The sequence below is a fragment of the Dermacentor variabilis genome, chromosome 10 (genome assembly GCF_050947875.1).
Source record: "Dermacentor variabilis isolate Ectoservices chromosome 10, ASM5094787v1, whole genome shotgun sequence".
NCBI lineage: Eukaryota > Metazoa > Arthropoda > Arachnida > Ixodida > Ixodidae > Dermacentor > Dermacentor variabilis.
In genome coordinates this window covers 7,225,448-7,242,979 of record NC_134577.1, presented here as the reverse complement: position 1 = coordinate 7,242,979, position 17,532 = coordinate 7,225,448, and the positions used below count along the sequence as shown (strand labels likewise).

The window sequence follows — 17,532 nt, the reverse complement described above, 5'->3', positions numbered from 1 at the left end:
ATTTGTTTCTCCTCGCACGATGCTGCGAGTAGGCCACGTTTTTCATTTGTGCGACGTGTGTTGGCATGGTGATGTTTGCTTTGAGTGCTGTGTCGAGGTTCCGGTGATCCAACGCGGCATACGGAAACATCGGGTCAAGTGTCTAATGGGGCCGACAGTGTCCGCGCAGACTGCACTGGGGAATGCCGGCAAGCGGGTGCCGGGAGGCCTAGGATTTGTCACCTTCCGATGTGCTCCCTACCGACGGGGAAAATGTTCTGCTGAGACCTGCACAGTGGTTGCATTGCGATTCCGGACACCGTCTCATTTGACAGTTTCACAGGTGCTGACCCTGCTGTACTGACATGCGCAGAACTTGACGACGGCGAGATCATTCGTCAGGTTTCTGCTGCACCGCCGGATGATGACCAAGTCGGAAGATGACGCACCATGTGCTACGCTGCCATCGCATGCGGAGCGTGTACAAGCAGTGACTGTGCTTTCAGCCGCCTATAGTGACCTTACAACCCTCTCCGAGATTCAGTCTTATCTGATTGCGCGTAAACGGAACAGCGTGCAACGGTGCATTCACGATTTCTTCAAGCCTACTGCCGAGCCCGAATAAGTGCGTGGAAATAAAGAATTTCATTCTGCTTAATAAATAATTAATCGAGATAAATTAGTCAAAATGCTTTTTTGGACACCTGTTTATTCAGACATTTTCGCAGTCCCCGTGAGGTCTGAATAAATGGTCGGTGACTGTACTGCTTCCTCATAAGGAAAATTAAATTATGCAAAAGACCGCTATTCAAACAACTTCCTTCTTATCGCTTTTGGGATGGCACTATTACCACTCCTGATACTATTATTTTAGCGTTAATGGGAAGGGTGTCTCTTTCTACTTGTGTGTTTATTTTACGCTATATGCTCGTATATACGCTATATATACGAGAATTTGCTTGTCAATATATATACTGGTTGTTTCAGCGAGCATGCTCAAAAGCTTTTAAAGATTGCCTGTGGCAGGAGGAGGGGGAGGAAAGAAAGGGGGAAGTGTTTTACTTCATATTTCATGGGCCTTCCTTAAACACCGAAAAAAAATCACCACACAGCCTGTACATTGCCACAAAAACTTGGATCGGTCGTTTCTGAACCCCTTCTACAACGTCACGATACACACTTGGCCATAAAGTGAACATTAAACATTTTGACTAATTTATCTCGATTAATTATTTATTAAGCAGAATATAAAAAAATATTGCGGTGTGCCACATCACAGCAAACCATACGTTGTTGGTATCACCTAGCTGCGGCTAAACACTTTTTTTATATCCATGGTTCAAGTTGCATGAAACGAGCTCTTAACCTTAAGCTGCAACAAATTATTAAACAAGGGCCTCTTTAAAAATTTATGTGATCATTATTGTTTCCAACATAAAGTGTAGACAACAGCATTAAAGATAATACCTTGGGATTACTTCTATCTGCTTTTTCATGTTAGTTGAATAAATTATTTTTTAAAAAATTTTTCCTATGTTCTATTGCCACCATACTTTTAATTCTAATGATGTTTCATGTACCATATAAGCAGCATGTTGTCTATATTCTGGGGTGTTATGTGCCAAAACCACGACACGATTACGAGGCACGCTGTAGTGCAGACCAGAGTCATTTTGACCACCTGGAGTTCTCTAACACACACTTAAATCTAAGTGCACAAATGTTTTTGGCCCCATCCAAATGCAGCCACTGCGGCCGGGAATTGAACCTGCGTTCTAGAGAGCTCAGCAGCGCAACAACTTGACCTCTAGGCTGCTGCCACAGGTAACACAACGCTTCAATGCACGCACACGCCGGATTTCCTCCAGCGTGCCCAGGCTGGGCCTGGTCATGCACACGTGGGTCCTGCCTAAGCTTAGTAATGAACGCCCGAGACCGGGCAGGGCCTGGGCTTCGTAACGCGGCCTTAGGCTTCGTAACGCGAGCTTGGGCTTGGCATCACGGGCCCGGGCCACAAAATCAGGCCCGTGCAGTGCTCTAATGCAGTGTTGCACATCTGTGTGGCTGAGAAAACACCTGCATGCACCATCTCAACCAGAGGCCGCCAGGTGTCATCAACATACGCCAGGTGTCATCAACATACATCACAGCTTGATGCTCAAGTGCTCTGCAAAGCAGTGAGCAGGTCTGTACTCCTTTGAATTTTTTTTTTATATATGGCCAATAGCATTCCCTAACTTTCGCTCCTTAATACAACATGTTCTATACGGCAGATTCCTTTAGCAAATATCTTCCCTAGACTACAGTACATAACAAAGTGATCAATGTTATCAATCACACTTGCTGGTTTCAATACTGGAGACCTATGCCAGATTATTGCTGAAAGTATGCAGTCTTGCATTTCAAAAAGCAGCAAAATGCTGCGCTTTTGTGCCTTTTTGTGCCCTGCGCCCTTGATATTACATAGTCAAATTAGATTTAGGCACATGAGACTGTGTCATTTGGTTAGAATGACAGTAAAATTATGGCACTGCCTGTGTTTGTTACACAGCTATTACAAACACATAAAGACATCAGTCACAAGATGAAAAATCTAATGGAATATGCAACAAATTTTAAAATTCACTTATACCAGATGTTTCTGCAGTGACTGCCTGCTTATTTCAATATACATTTAAATAGGAGATGAGGCATCATCTTCTGTCTTTGTCCTGTGCTGCACTGTCCAAAATGCAAGATTCAGAAGGCAAATTTATTTTTATTGACCAAGCATCATGACAGTTGTGGAAATCAAATTTGCGTAATAATAGCCAATATATTTATTCGTTAACCAATTTCACCAATGAACATTTATTTAGTGACTTTAGCAGGCATCTCATAATTGCAAAATTTTAAGTCAGCCAGCACTCGTAAGCATAACCTATTGATGCCTATTACTGCTATGAAGATCCACCAGTAAAAATTAAAACTGTCTCCAATCCTCTATATTAAACAATCTGAGACAGTTGTCTCAGAAACACACAGTACAGTCATTACACAAGGCAGGCTTGCACTCTTTCATTCAGCTGCTATCACAAGCAGTGCGGCATTTCATCTGAATTAAGAGGAGGCTGTGCACATGTGTGAATGCTGCAATGATGAACTTTCCCAGCACTGCTTGTCAAAAGCATGGCCTTGTATCTCCCGTTTTTAGTGACCAAGTGAGTGGTAGACAGCCCCCAGTAGCTATTCAACAATCCTTAGGCATAGTCTGGCTCCCTGCAATGTGCCTTGACATTTATGTCCACTTCAGCACAGCTCAGCAGTGTCTCGATCCACCTGTCTTATCCAATGACAGATGTCACTCCATAGTGATGCTAAAGGAACAATTTTAAAGCACAAAAGCAAGTAGTTGAGCAACACAGCTGGCTTGTGATAGACATGGTGCATGTCAGGGACACAAGTGGCGTGCCCAGTGTGTCTTGTCCCACTCTTTGGCCTGTTCACAATGTTGATGGAGTGCTGTTGCAGCCACTCAATTTCGGAGAGCCTATTGCTAAATTGAATATTACAGCAAAGGCAGTACCGCTGGCTCAAGTTCAAAGAAACATACCAATCTTGTACACTGCAAGCAGAGCAGGTGAGGATCACATGGAACATCTTTGGTGGTCTACTCACAACCTTCTCACCACAATATTAAAACAAACAACAAAGTGAAGCTGACCTTGATGTATCCTGTGTGGTCAATCAGCAGGTTCTCGGGCTTCAAGTCCCGGTAGATGAGGTCTAGGGAGTGCAGGTACTGGAACGCCAGAACAATCTGGGCGCCGTAAAACCGCGCATGTGGTTCCCTAGTTGTCACCACAGGCAGTCAGCATGTCAACACCGGGCGTTGGAACAAAGAAAGGGACACAGGCAGAATACCATGAAAAATTCGCTATACATATGTCTTCAACATTGCCAAGAGTTTGGTGAACACTTGTCTGGTCACGTTACACATTAAAAAGGGTGCAGTTATGCCTGAAAGCCAAAGCTTCAACTGCAATAGCAAATTAGTGTACAGCTGTGTGAAGTAAGGAGAGTAGTTTTAGTGGCCATATAAATTTGCAAACATAGGCATAAACATGGGCGCCGGTCCTGTCATTTGTGTTCTTCTTGAGTCCTGGTCTTCTGAGCCTTGCCTTTACTACTTCAAGCATGAACCCAAATAAGAGTTTTACTTAATAGGCATACACACTAAATTAAAAAGCATGGTGTCAGGAGTGCACAGCAAACATGAACACGTCTCACTCGGTGACCACGGAAACTTGCTATCAAAACGTTGCAATAAGGAAACACGGCAGCAGCATCGTGTGAATTGACCATCGTGCTGCCACTCACCTCAACGCAAAAACACAGTGTAGCACACATTCTGTACCCGCCGCAGATGGCTTTCAAGATACAGCGGCCCAGCCGGGCGCATGCGGACGCCCGGGTCACCCGGAGTAGAATAAGCGCCCCCCCCCCCCTCCTCCCAAAGCTTTGAGCGCAATAGAAAGTGCGCTTCTTCCCCGCTTTTGTCCTTTGCATGGGCAAGATTGAGCTGCAATCGCCAGCTCACCGTCGCACGCTTTCACTCGCACATACGTACAGCATGGCGCATGGCAACGATTTTATCGTCCTTGGACTTTATGCAAAACCTCGTGGCGACGCCAATGGCAGAAATGCGCCTCGAGTGTCTGTATATTTGCTATTGCAATAAAACACAAACATTGGTGGTCACTAAGCAAATAAAAAATTTTGAGTTCGGTGTAAGTTTGTTGTTTCTGATTTAACTAAGACTGGGTTGTCTGGTTTGAAAGACAGGATTAATACTGAACTTGGGATTTCTCCTGACGCTATGACAGCATAACACCAGCAGAGGCACTAGTGAATATGAGTACTTACAAACTTCATAAACTGGCCATGTTTAGATGGGGATCCAATTATTACGGAACACAACAAATGTAGGACATCAAAATTACACATAACCAACTGTATGTAAACTGCATTTTCAACTTTATACTTAGGAGTGAAACAAGCTCGGACCTTGAGAAAAAGCATGATCACTTAACATGACAGCATCAGGGAACATGTGCATCACTGCCCCACTCACTATCAAGAATTTGTTATCATTCCTATACTCATCATGCTTGCAACAAACTCACTTCCCATTATCTTGCCTTGAATGAAAAATTTGAGAGATCAAACATTTCTGCTTTTAAGACGCACTGCTATTGAGGCTTACAACTTAAGTTTACTACTTCGTCTCACCTTGTGCGATCTTACTCACGCACAAAAAAGCAAATGGCCCAATATAGTTTTAAAAGCTTCACATTCCAGTTGCCAAAGTGCATGCTAGAGTGAACGCAAAACCAGACATTGCTCAACTACATATCAAAATTTGATCCTTTATAGCTACAGGATCCGAACCAGCTAACCGAACCGCTTTGCACATATGAAGTTTTGGGAACACAAAATTTGCTGAATGCAGGGTGGTGTCACACTTAGCGTCATACTGCAGACATGCGGTGCAGACACTAGATTAAACTCGCACTGCCAAGCGTTTCTTCGAGCACAACCTCGTCTTTCCGTTTTTCTTTCCCTTCCCTCCAGCACAAATTCTGTAAACCATTTGCACTTCTCTCTCTCTCTCTCACACACACACACGCAGGCACGCGCACACACACTTTACTGCCACTCAAAGACACTTGCAATAAAAGGAACACTCCACATGCCCACTTGATTACCTTTTTGAAAGTCAAATGAACAAGGCCTTCTAACCAAGAAATGCGTCATTCTTGTCTGTCCCAACATTACAAACGAAACACAAAACCTTATGACCACTATTTAAGGCAAGCCATATCTTGCATCTAAAATGTGCCTTACGAGGGTGTCTCACAACCTCAGCCAAGCCTTTTAAGGAAAGGGTATTTGGTACATAGATGAAACAAACAGCAGGGTGTTCACAGTAATTGTGATACCCTGAAATACATTTCGTGAAGCACTTCACTAGCTAATTGATTAGAATCAATTAGGCAAGTTCCTAGACATAAATAATTATTCAATAATTCTATTTCACAAGTTGAAAATAAATAATTAAATTCTGGATTTTTACAAGCTAAAACGACAATACAATTATGAGGCACACTGTAGTGAGGGGCTCCGAACTAATTTTGACCCCCTGGGTTTCTTTAACAGGTACCGAAAGCATGGTACAAAGGTGTTCTTGCATTTTGCCTCAAAGCGTGGCTGTCATGGCATGGCTGGGAATTGGTCCCACACCCTCTGGCTTAGCAACTGAACCACCACGGCCAGGTGCACTTCAAAAGTTGTAGAGCAAACTCAGAAATATTTCACATGAACACATAAGTTTTTACAAAGTTCACTTTAACATCGTTACAGCCATTTTTCCAGATTCTGAATACCTGCAAAATGTGAGAAAAATAAAATGACATTACTCTGAGGTAGCCAGCTGTGGACTTTAAGCACTCCTGTAGACACCAAAAAGAGTCAGTAACCATTTCTAACAGTCAGCTTAAGCCACTGTCACAAAAGCAGCATTGTCGTCAAGACGAAAAAGCACAACGACTGCAACTAATAAACTCATATGGTAAGCATTTGGATGTGCAGACAGACTGTTATAAAGAAATGGATCATAACAAACTAGTGACTAAGGCAATATAAATTCGCCTTGCAATTCCAACAAAAGCCCAAGCAATAATATTTCAATTTTAACAAAGTGAAAACTTTCAATAAATAAATGTAACAAACCATCTTATGCTCATAAATGAGATTCGTTGTATTTACTTGTGTAAGGCCCGCACTTTCTTTTCTGAATTTTTCCGAGTGCGTTTCTTACACGGAGGAGGCTTATAGGGCAGTACAAAAAGCGAATCGGCAAATCAGTTCAGAAGCCTGCAAGGTGGAGGAAATTACATGAAAAGGAAAAATTGGCATCCACCCGAATTGCAGCACAAAGCTACAAAGGGAACACGTACAGAGTCCCAGTACCTCGAGTTGTCGATTAATTCACCCTCGCTCTGTGATTGTCTAACCTCCTGGTTAGCTCACATGGTAGAGCGACCGCCCCGGAAAGGTGTTGGTCCCGTGCTTGAGTCCCGGACCACGACGATTTTTCTTTAACTGCAAGGCTTTGTTACCGAGAAAGCTGTGTGGGCTTCCTTTGTAGCTACAATTCAAGTGGATGCCAATTTTTTCCTTTCAAGAAAGCAAACTGTGACAGTAAACTCATTTTCGGCATTTTTTTAGAGTGCCAGCCCAGCAGAGAAGTAGTTTACAGGCTTTTGCTCGGCGTTGTGCTCAATTAACATAAGGTTTACTTGAAAATTTCTTGATGGTAGAGACCATGGTAGTGCTTATCACTCATCCATGCAGGGTTGTTATGAAGTTCCAGTACCTCATCATACCTTGCTGGTGAAGCAGCGCACTGACACGGACACAGTGAAGACAAACAGGAAAAGACGACACTCGCTGTACCTCGCGTCCTTAATTCTCGTCACTGTCAGTTTAGGCTGTGCTGCACAGAATCAATTTGAAGCTTGACTTTATGGCCACACAGGACCTTATGCCATTCTGTGCAGTAAGGGGACACACAAACTTATAAGTAGACGTTCCTGGTAGTTGCCGGTTGATTGGCTGCAGACCCAAACGCCACTTTACACGGATTTGGTCGTCAGTCCAGATTGTGCACGCAATCTCAGGCCCCACTCACCGATGTAGCCTGCTGGTACAAACATTTAAAGGGCGAGCTTCCCAAAAGAGATCGCCACTCATTGCACGTGGCAGCTAGGCCCAACCAGCACTGCCGCACCATTTTGTCAGAGCTTCTTGGAGATCAAAGTTGCGGTTTGGTGCCAAGTTCAAGTCATAGTGTGGGGTACAGTTATGCAGTGATGATACTGTCATCATCAGCAGGACAACTAGTGCCATCTAATAGCAGCTTGCAGAAATGAACCAGCGCGTGACTATGCATGTTGTTACGATCGGCCTGCAGGGGTACTGCTCTGCAAAGCTATCTCAGCCCGCTGCAGTTGTTTCGATCGACCTGCGGGGGTGGCGTCCTTCAGAGAACGGGCAACGACGACAGCGCTAACCGACCATGCACTTCCTTCGGAGAACTGGAGACCACGGCAGCGTTAATCCACCATGCGCCTCCTTTGGAGATTCAGCGACGGCAGCAGGGCTGGCCACGTTTGGCGGACTGTGTATTGTCATGGCCTTCATGGTCTATTTCCAGCAAGAGAGCTTCTCTAACAAAGGGTGTTTTGTTCCTCGGGCCCTAGGATTCGTCACAGTCTGCTGACACTCGTGGCAGCTAGCGGAGAAGTCAGCTCTGGAATTAAGAGGCACCGGCTGGGATTAAGCGTGACAATCTGGCTACGAGGACCCGGTCAACCCGGTTGGTCCTGAGAATCCAAAGTGCGTGTGAGTGTGTGAGCCCTCGAACTCAAAGGCGGGTCGGCCACGCCCCAACGACTGCTGACAATCCAATTGGACAGCAGTTTTCCCTACCCTAGGGAATCTAGGAAGGACAGAGGCTTTTTAAGCAGCAGTTTATCGGCTGCTGGGGTGTGCTTGGTGCTTGGAGCTTTGTGCTCCCGTGCTGTGCGCTTCGTGGTGGGAGCTCCTTCTTGCAGTCATGTTAGGCTGTTGAAATCTATCCCCTGTTTTATTGTAAATACTGTAAATAAATCCTGTACACCTATTTCTTGATGAGAGCAAGTTCCTCCCTACAACCACGTCCCAAGCGTGAGTGAGTTGGGCGATGGCATGGCCCAGCTACCACATAGTTCATGCCCAACTACAAACCTTACAACTGGATGCCAGCGGTGAGATCGTCCTACAACTCTAACAATGCGGGCTTATGCGAGGGCAGGCCTTACACTAGTAAATACGGTAATCGTTATTTCATGCCAATTAGCCCAAAAAGTGGTGGCACACAACGCTGCTAGTTACTCGGCTGATTCAGCATTTCACAACTCCCATGAACTGTCAACTACCAGAAAACACACCCGGCTGACCATGCTGCCGATTCGGCCACCACATCATCATCATCATCATCATCATCAGCCTGGTTACGCCCACTGCCGGGCAAAGGCCTCTCCCATACTTCTCCAACTATCCCGGTCATGCACTAATTGTGGCCATGTTGTCCCTGGAAATTTCTTAATCTCATCTGCCCACCTAACTTTCTGCCACCTCTGCTACGCTTCCCTTCCCTTGGAATCCATTCCGTAACTCTTAATGACCATCGGTTATCTTCCCTCCTCATTACGTGTCCTGCCCATGCCCATTTCTTTTTCTTGATTTCAACTAAGATATCATTAACTCGTGTTTGTTCCCTCACCCAATCTGCTCTTTTCTTATCCCTTAACGTTACACCTATCATTCTTCTTTCCATAGCTCGTTGCGTCGACCTCAAGTAGAACCCTTTTCGTAGGCCTCCAGGTTTCTGCCCCGTACGTGAGTACTGGTAAGACACAGCTGTTATAAACTTTTCTCTTGAGGGATAATGGCAACCTGCTGTTCATGATCTGAGAATGCCTGCCAAACGCACCCCAGCCCATTCTTATTCTTCTGATTATTTCAGTCTCATGATCCGGATCCACAGTCACTATCTGTCCTAAGTAAATGTATTCCCTTACCACTTCCAACGCCTCACCACCTATCGTAAACTGCTGTTCTCTTCCGAGACTGTTAAACATTACTTTAGTTTTCTGCAGATTAATTTTTAGACCCACCCTTCGGCTTTGCCTCTCCAGGTCAGTGAGCATGCATTGCAGTTGGTCCCCTGAGTTACTAAGCAAGGCAATATCATCAGCGAATCGCAAGTTACTAAGGTATTCTCCATTAACTCTTATCCCCAATTCTTCCCAATCCAGGTCTCTGAATACCTCCTGTAAGCACGCTGTGAATAGCATTGGAGAGATCGTATCTCCTTGCCTGACGCCTTTCTTTATTGGGATTTTGTTGCTTTCTTTATGGAGGTCTACGGTGGCTGTGGAGCCGCTATAGATATCTTTCAGTATTTTTACATACGGCTCGTCTACACCCTGATTCCGCAATGCCTCCATGACTGCTGAGGTTTCGACTGAATCAAACGCTTTCTCGTAATCAATGAAAGCTATATCGGCCACCACAACCACCCTCCAAAGTTGCCGCCTTTTTACCACACTCTCGTGCACTCTGTACACACAGCATGCTGTGCTTTAGTTGAATGTTGAAGGTTCTGTGCTATTGTGCTTGTCACTAAGCCACAATGAAATGCGAAGAGCAGAGCACATGGCATTCGGTATACGGAGGAAAGACACTTCAATGCTTGCTGCGTCGTCTAACTTGCAGTGTAGTTCTGTAGTGATTCACAATAGGCTGCTGCACATGTGCAGACAAGGGCAGAGCTGCCAACCTTCAGATTTGGATATTACTGTAGTGGAAGCCAGAAAATGTGAAAGCTTGGTAAAAGGTATTTTATTAAGATATTCACTTTTTATGAAAAATTTGCAGAGTTTGTTCTGTGGGGACACTGTGAACAGGCATGGTTGTTTCATGGTTGCAGCAAGAATGACCTAGGCCACAGACAAAAAGATGTTTATGAAATTTATTCATAAAATATTGTCGTAACAGTGGCCGAAACTTCATTTTTCATTATACTACATTGATTATACGAGTAGGTGGCGATTCTGCGTGTAGGTATAAATAATAAAGCTAGTCCAAAAAAAGAGGCTCTGTGAAGTCTGTCAGCAACTGTATTTGATTTTCTTGAATATGGTTTTTCCCTGAACTGGGATTCCAGAAAAAATTGTGAAATTGCTGCCGTCGACAAGACAATTCTAAACAAGCTCTAAAGGTTACGCACTTTATAATAGAATCTTAAACATTGGCAGATATGCATCATAATTATAGTGATACATTTTGTTGTTTATATTAATCACCTTTTATAAATGGCTCAGATGAAACTGTGCCACCATTACAGGCCACTTGGCGCAACAAATGATAAGAACAAAAAATGAACTAAGTCTTTACAAAATATGACCACTGCTCTCATGTCCTCAGTGAATGCTCTGCTAGATCCTAGATGCCAGTGCGAAAAATGCCTTTTCGTTGTCATTTAGGAGGGTCTAGTGTACAGTCAGGAATGTTACATGAAATTGGTTGTATATGCTTGCGAAATGCTATAAGGCCTGCTGCGACATCACATCTGACAGCATGACAATGGTGAAAATAGATGAGCATTGACAGCTGCTTTAGAGAAATAGAGAAATTGTTTCACTGATGAAGATGGGACAGAAAGCAAATCAGGCTATTTGCCGATGATTGTGTTTTTTACAGGACTATTCATACTACCCATGACTGCAATGTTTTACAAAACGACCTTTACAAGGTAAATGAGTGGTGCAACAAGTGGCACATGCACATTAACATGAAAAAAACCGTTCATATGCGTTTCTCGAGGAAAAACACCCCTCATTACTTCTGTTACTCTTTAAATTCAACCATGATAATATCGGTTCAGGAGCACAAACATCTCGGCGTTTATTTCACACCTGTTCTTTCTTGGAGCTGTCACATTGATCACATCACATCTAAAGCATGCCGCATTCTAGGTTTCCTGCGCAGAAATGCAAAAAAGTTGCCACTGGAGACAAAGGTATCATTGTACAGATCAAACGTCCGATCTGTTCTGGATTATGCGTGTGCAGTGTGGGATCCGTGGACGGCACGTGACGTGAACAGTTTAGAAAGAATTCAAAACATAGCCGTTCGTTTTGTTTATTCAAATTACACTAGGAATTTCAGTGTTTCAAGAGCAAAAGAAAGCCTCAGTTGGGAGCCACTGCAGCAACGCAGGAAATATCTCAGACTGAAACTCTTTCATAACATATTCCACTCTCGAACAGGTATAAATCCCGGGAAATATTTTTCCAAGCCTGATTACGTTTCTCAACGGCTGGATCATGAAAATAAGGTTAAAGAAATAGCCTGCAAAACTGAAGCGTTTAAAATGTCATTTTTCCCCGGAACCATAAGCCAATGGAACAAGCTACCATCCGATGTCGCAATGATTCTATCAAATGATGTATTTTCAAACTCTATATGTCCACTGAAGTAAGATATTGTTTTTGTGTTTTGGTGTGTATGTGCGAGCATGAAAGCATTCCGGGTATATGTTTTGTTTTGCCTGCTTTATTTATTGGTTCTTTGTTTCCTTCTCCCGCACGCTGTAATGCCTACGGGCGCTGTGGGTATTGTGATAAATAAATAAATAAATAAATAAATAAATAAATAAATAAATAAATAAATAAAACCTTTTACGGTCCTTCAGTGGAGCACTGTGTGCTTCTGCATCAGCTTTAATTTACCCGGTAATAACAGCACAATAAAAAAGAAGTGCCAAGGATAAGAAGGCTGCCTTGACACGAAAGGTAAGCCTGTCAATCAAAATGTCAGTTTTCTTTCCCAAGCACCCTAAGTTTTATTCCTTCACAATAAACTAGGTTTAATTTAGACTATCTAAGGCACAGAAGCTTATTTTAATGCAGGCTACCTACCACAAACTGAAATGGTCAGGTGGCACCCAACTTGCAGAAGAAAAAAGAGAAAAACAAACACATCAACAACAAATCGGAGAAGAACAAAAGGTTTGAAGAAAAAAGAAGGCAACCAATCTTTAAGGCTTTCAAACGTGCGGGGGAGAGGAGGGGGTGGATGCAAGATGAATTCGTGGAATACTTACGAGAATCTCCCACTTTTCCTTAGATGTGAGAACATCTCGCCTCCAAGCACATATTCCAGTACCATGTACAAGTTTGAGTTGTCCTGCACATGGGAAGAATGACACCTTGATTACAACCTTCTGATGAGTGGTTCAAAACCTCAAGCTTCATACGAGTTCAATGCTCTTTGTTTCACTTAAGAGCTAGTGTATATTTGGCATATATGAGGGTCGGTCAAATAAAAAGTGCAAATTAAAAAAAAAAAATTACTGAGCAAATGAGAAGTACCTTATTGCATAATTCCTGTATGCTCAAAAGAAGTTTCCCAATATTTGCAATGTTCCTGAATTATCGTGGGAGAAATTCTTCCGTGTGGCTGCGCAGCCAGTCATGCACGCTCGGTGCAAGCTAGTCTGTGAATTGCCATGCTAACAATTTTAACGCGATAGCATTAAGGAGCCCGTGTCGCAGAAAATGTGGCGTCCAGCATCAGACGTCTCATTGGCGAAAACATTTTCAAACCACGTATACTCAGGCCTTCCATATGATGCCAGGAATTGACTGAACTAATTGAATTTCTCAAGCTAAAATATGTAGAAAAATCGCAAACTATGAGTTGCACAAAACCTACAGACATGATAGCTCTCGGATTGTAATCTGACTATATGAGAAAACATAATTCTGTTACATGAAAACCCCTTCAGACACGCAAACCGGCCACGGCGTCCGCCATTTTGCGCGCAGCGGCGCAATGGCTGTCTTGGGGGCCACAGAGTGGCACGCCTGGTTCTTTGCATTAACTCCAGCTGGCGGTCGCCTCCACCGCATCGTGGCCCACGCAAGAGGCCGCAGTTCCACCACAAAGCTCACCTTCATGCATAGCGTTCACGGCAAGTGTTTCCAGGTAAAGATTAGGTTTACATATGCTTCAGTTGCCGGTAAGCGCGAGAAGCGATCAGGGATTTTTGAATGCTATTGTGTTCTACTCTTAAAGGGAAAGCTTAAGCGTCCTCCAAATTTTTGAAAACACGTTCTGAAACTTGAGCATATCACAAACAATGTGGTAAGCTGAACCCTGACTTCAAGGAGTAATGGCACAATACTTCCAGCTTGTCATGTATGAAAGTTTAAACCCCTCTATAACCAATAAAACATATTGGGAAGTGTGAGAGCGGCCAGATAATTTACTAGAAGGCTAGTTTCTATGAACCAGTTTCGATTTTGGCACCGAGAAGGTGAGTGCGTCATCATTTGATCACACGCTGGCGAGCTCCATTAATATGATCGCTGCAGGTGCTACACGTAAGTGCTGCCAAGGATAAACACGTGCAGCACTTTGGTTTGCGTTTTTATCAGCATCAAAGTAAGGCCTTACTGCTGCATAACATCAAAAAAAATTTTCTCTGAGTCATGACGTCTTCATACGTCAATGCCAAGTCCAGCATTTTAAGACCACCTTAATTATCAAATCAATATGTGCTACAAGTGTTCCCACACCTTCACACTTGCCTAGTGTCATGCTTTCACGTGTGAGAAGTGTGTGGTTGGGTATCTAAAATTTCAAAAATGAATGTCAATGCTCCTTTAAGCAAACAAGTAGGGCAATGTCATCCACAGTCACTCGGTGATGTGTCCTTTACTATAGCAACAACAGATGCAACAGCCCTCGGCATCACAGCTTGGCCCACAGGCAAGGAGCACCTTTTAATTCGCAAAGTTTCCACTCCACTCGTACAGCAGCTGTTGTAACAAAGGTGTATTACCATACATATTGCTAACGATTACACAGAACCCCCCCCTCACTGCAGGCAAATTTCCGCCATCATCAATGCCGCGAACCATGTGTGATAGGTGCAAGAAAAAGCTTTCGAGTGTGAGCCACACAGGCTGGTGGAGTGATGTAACGGTGTTTTCTCCCACATGCCAGAGGGCGAGTGGGAAAGTGTGCGCGTTCAAAGGGGGGCGTAGGGGTGGGGGCGCGGGCTAGTGTGCATCTCCTCTTTCGCTCCGGCTGCAGCAGCTGCGATGGCTGCGCATGGCCATGCGCACCCTATTTTGGAGGCAATCTGCAGTGGGTTCAAAGGCTAGGTGACCCTAGATAGCGAATGGCTTCGTGTGCGCTGTGCTCTTGCCCGGATTGTTAGCACTGAAGCGAGAGGCAGCACGATAGGGAATTCACTAGCTAATGCTGCCGTTCTTCATCCCACCAACATTTTGACAGCGAGTGTCTGTGGTCATGGAGTGAGATGTGTTTGAGTTTGCCTTTATGCACATTACAACACGGTTGCTAATTTAGTTAGAAATAAGGATGTGCGAATAGTTATTTTTTGGTACCGAATCGAATATGAATCTAATACTTTTCAAGTAGCCTACAAATAATGAACAGCCATTATCACAATTAATATAAAACTATGTTCACATCCCAGTATTCTCAAAATCGGCAAGTTTCTGTCCTTACACACAACATTATGAAGCGTTTTCTTATAAGCACAAATGGAGCATTACAAGCAAACAAGCAGTTTCCTTGCATGCACAGGGATTTTCAGAGAGTGTGAATCGTCGCTGCACAGCCTATAAATATAAAGTATGGCTGCCTGAGAGACGTACCTTTTCTCGAATTTTATACTTATTTGAGTGTAGTTGACGTTTTAAAATATTAGAAAAGTATTAAACAATATTTGCATTTACGAGTAGTGGCTATTGGTTTTCAAGACCAAATCAAACAAGACACTATTCGATTCATTATTTGAAAGTTCAGAATATTCGCACACCCCTAGTTAGTAAGCTAATGTTTACAGTAGTTTATGCAACTGATAATATTACTAACCTTACACTTCGTACAGCTGGCTAATAATTTGCCATAGCAATCAATGCTTCACCTTTCGAGCGAAACAGCGACTTCTTTTAATTCTCTGATGATATTTAAGAAGATTTTACTCCTTCACTTGTGAAAGATCTGTAGCATTGGACTGTAACCTTTACAAAGAGACTATGACAGCATCTGTTCAAGCCCATTGTCCTGCCACCTACTGAACATAATTTTACACTAGTAGCAACAATGCTGCAAACTTACAGCTCAGCAATGCATGAAATTCCGAAATTTTGTTTCAAATTTACACTTTTCATTTCATTAATCATACAGCACTGTAGTGCATTAATACACATTTGACGACATCCTAGCAATATGCACTAAAGACTAGCGACATCGTTCACTCATTGTCAATCACACATAATAAACCACGCTGCATTCTAATCTTTCTTGCTTTTATCTCAGGTCTTTTTTTCTGACATTTTTGGGTGTGCAAAGGCTCATGTTCCTAATGCTTGTAGCCTTGCTAGGTGACATGTGCCCCGACAGCAAGTGGCACAGGCCAACACTCCCAAGACTGTCATGTGCACCTGTGCAGATGCCCAAAAAAGCAGAGGGAGGGAGTAACAGCTATGGCTAAGCTCAATTTGCAAAGCACAGCACGCCACATTTGGAAGCTGGGGACTTGGTTCCAATCAGTAGCAGGTAATCTTCCTTTTAACTTTCATTTCAAAATCAACTCAAATTACAGAGTTTAATCTACCAAAGCAACACGCAGCCATGACAGACATTGTCATTGGGGCCTACGCATTCATTTTTGCCAATAGCAGTTCTTTAACATGAATCTAAATATAAGCACATGAGCACTTTTGATTCCATCCCCCTCCCTGCCTTTCTCAACTCTTTTATCTCTCTCTCTCTCAACCCCCTTAGAATGTGACCATCACAGCAAGAAACAAAACTGCAATCTCGTGGTCACCATCAGAATGCTAAATTTTCTTGCAGAGTTTCGATTTAAATATGAAGTTTCTTGCTAAATGCCATCAGCAAACACTGACTGACAGGCAGCAACATCATCTGTTGGTTCAGGGCAGGAATGCAGGACGAGGAAGAAGTTGGCCATGTGACTCTCTTTCTTTTGAAAGCACGGTCAGAGGAGAAAGACCACACAAGCAAATGAAACATTCACTTATGGTTCACATATGACAAGAGCTGTCTGTAGAAATTCCAAATAAAGCTATAGGTGGTTTGGGCAAAAGCTCACTGCCAGTTTTCTGCTTTCCACCCTATTGCTGATAAAGGTTTCACAAAATATATCTTTCTTTTCGTTGATTATGCTTATTCTCGATGTGTTTTGCACATCTAGATAGAAAATATTTTTTTCTAGTATTTATATGTGCCATCATTAAAATTTTAAGCAGAGTGCCTGGATTCTTATTAAGAGGCCATGATGTTTAAAGGTACACTTAGAAAGACTGATCTTGCAATCAAAGTGCCGCTTCGAATGATTTGAGACCGGTTCTTTGAGCATGATTTCTTCGCGCATAAAAGAAAACTCATACAATATATATTCTATCTCACCTTGAAGTGGTATGCTAGCTTGACCAAGAATGGGAACTCGACGGCTTGTAATATCCGTTTTTCATTTAAGGTGTGTTCTACTTGTTTTAGCTTTACTACCTGGAAGAGTACAGAAAAAGAAAGCAAACAGGAGAAAAACCAGCATGAATTCACAGTGAAAGATTTAAAGCATCATTTCAATTCAAGTTATTCAAATTGAAACTATGCCACAGTCTTATGTTATGTAATATGTACAGATAACCTCAGTACCTTTCCTTCTTCAAGGTACCTGCTACACACACACACACACACAAAGTCAACTTCCATTAATTTGACCTTGACGGGACCAATGAAACTGATCTAATTATCCAGCGAGTTTAAATGAAGAAGAGCCAGAAAAAATGTCCCCACACACAGCCACTTCATTTGGAGGTACATTTTCCCAATCCT

The 17,532-nt window shown here is 43.1% G+C and overlaps 1 protein-coding gene across 9 annotated transcripts in view; it reads right to left on the bottom strand.

Annotated features, from left to right (window-relative positions):
• Pka-C1 (Protein kinase, cAMP-dependent, catalytic subunit 1) overlaps positions 1-17,532 on the bottom strand; it is a 469,154-nt gene that overhangs the window by 36,804 nt on the left and 414,818 nt on the right. For all 9 annotated transcript variants that reach the window (XM_075671434.1, XM_075671435.1, XM_075671437.1 and 6 more), the window contains 3 exons: positions 17,104-17,202; positions 12,734-12,816; positions 3,683-3,809 (listed from right to left, as the gene is read on the bottom strand). In XM_075671434.1, coding sequence (XP_075527549.1) covers positions 3,683-3,809; positions 12,734-12,816; positions 17,104-17,202 — 309 coding nt within the window. The remainder of the gene's footprint in view (positions 1-3,682; positions 3,810-12,733; positions 12,817-17,103; positions 17,203-17,532) is intronic.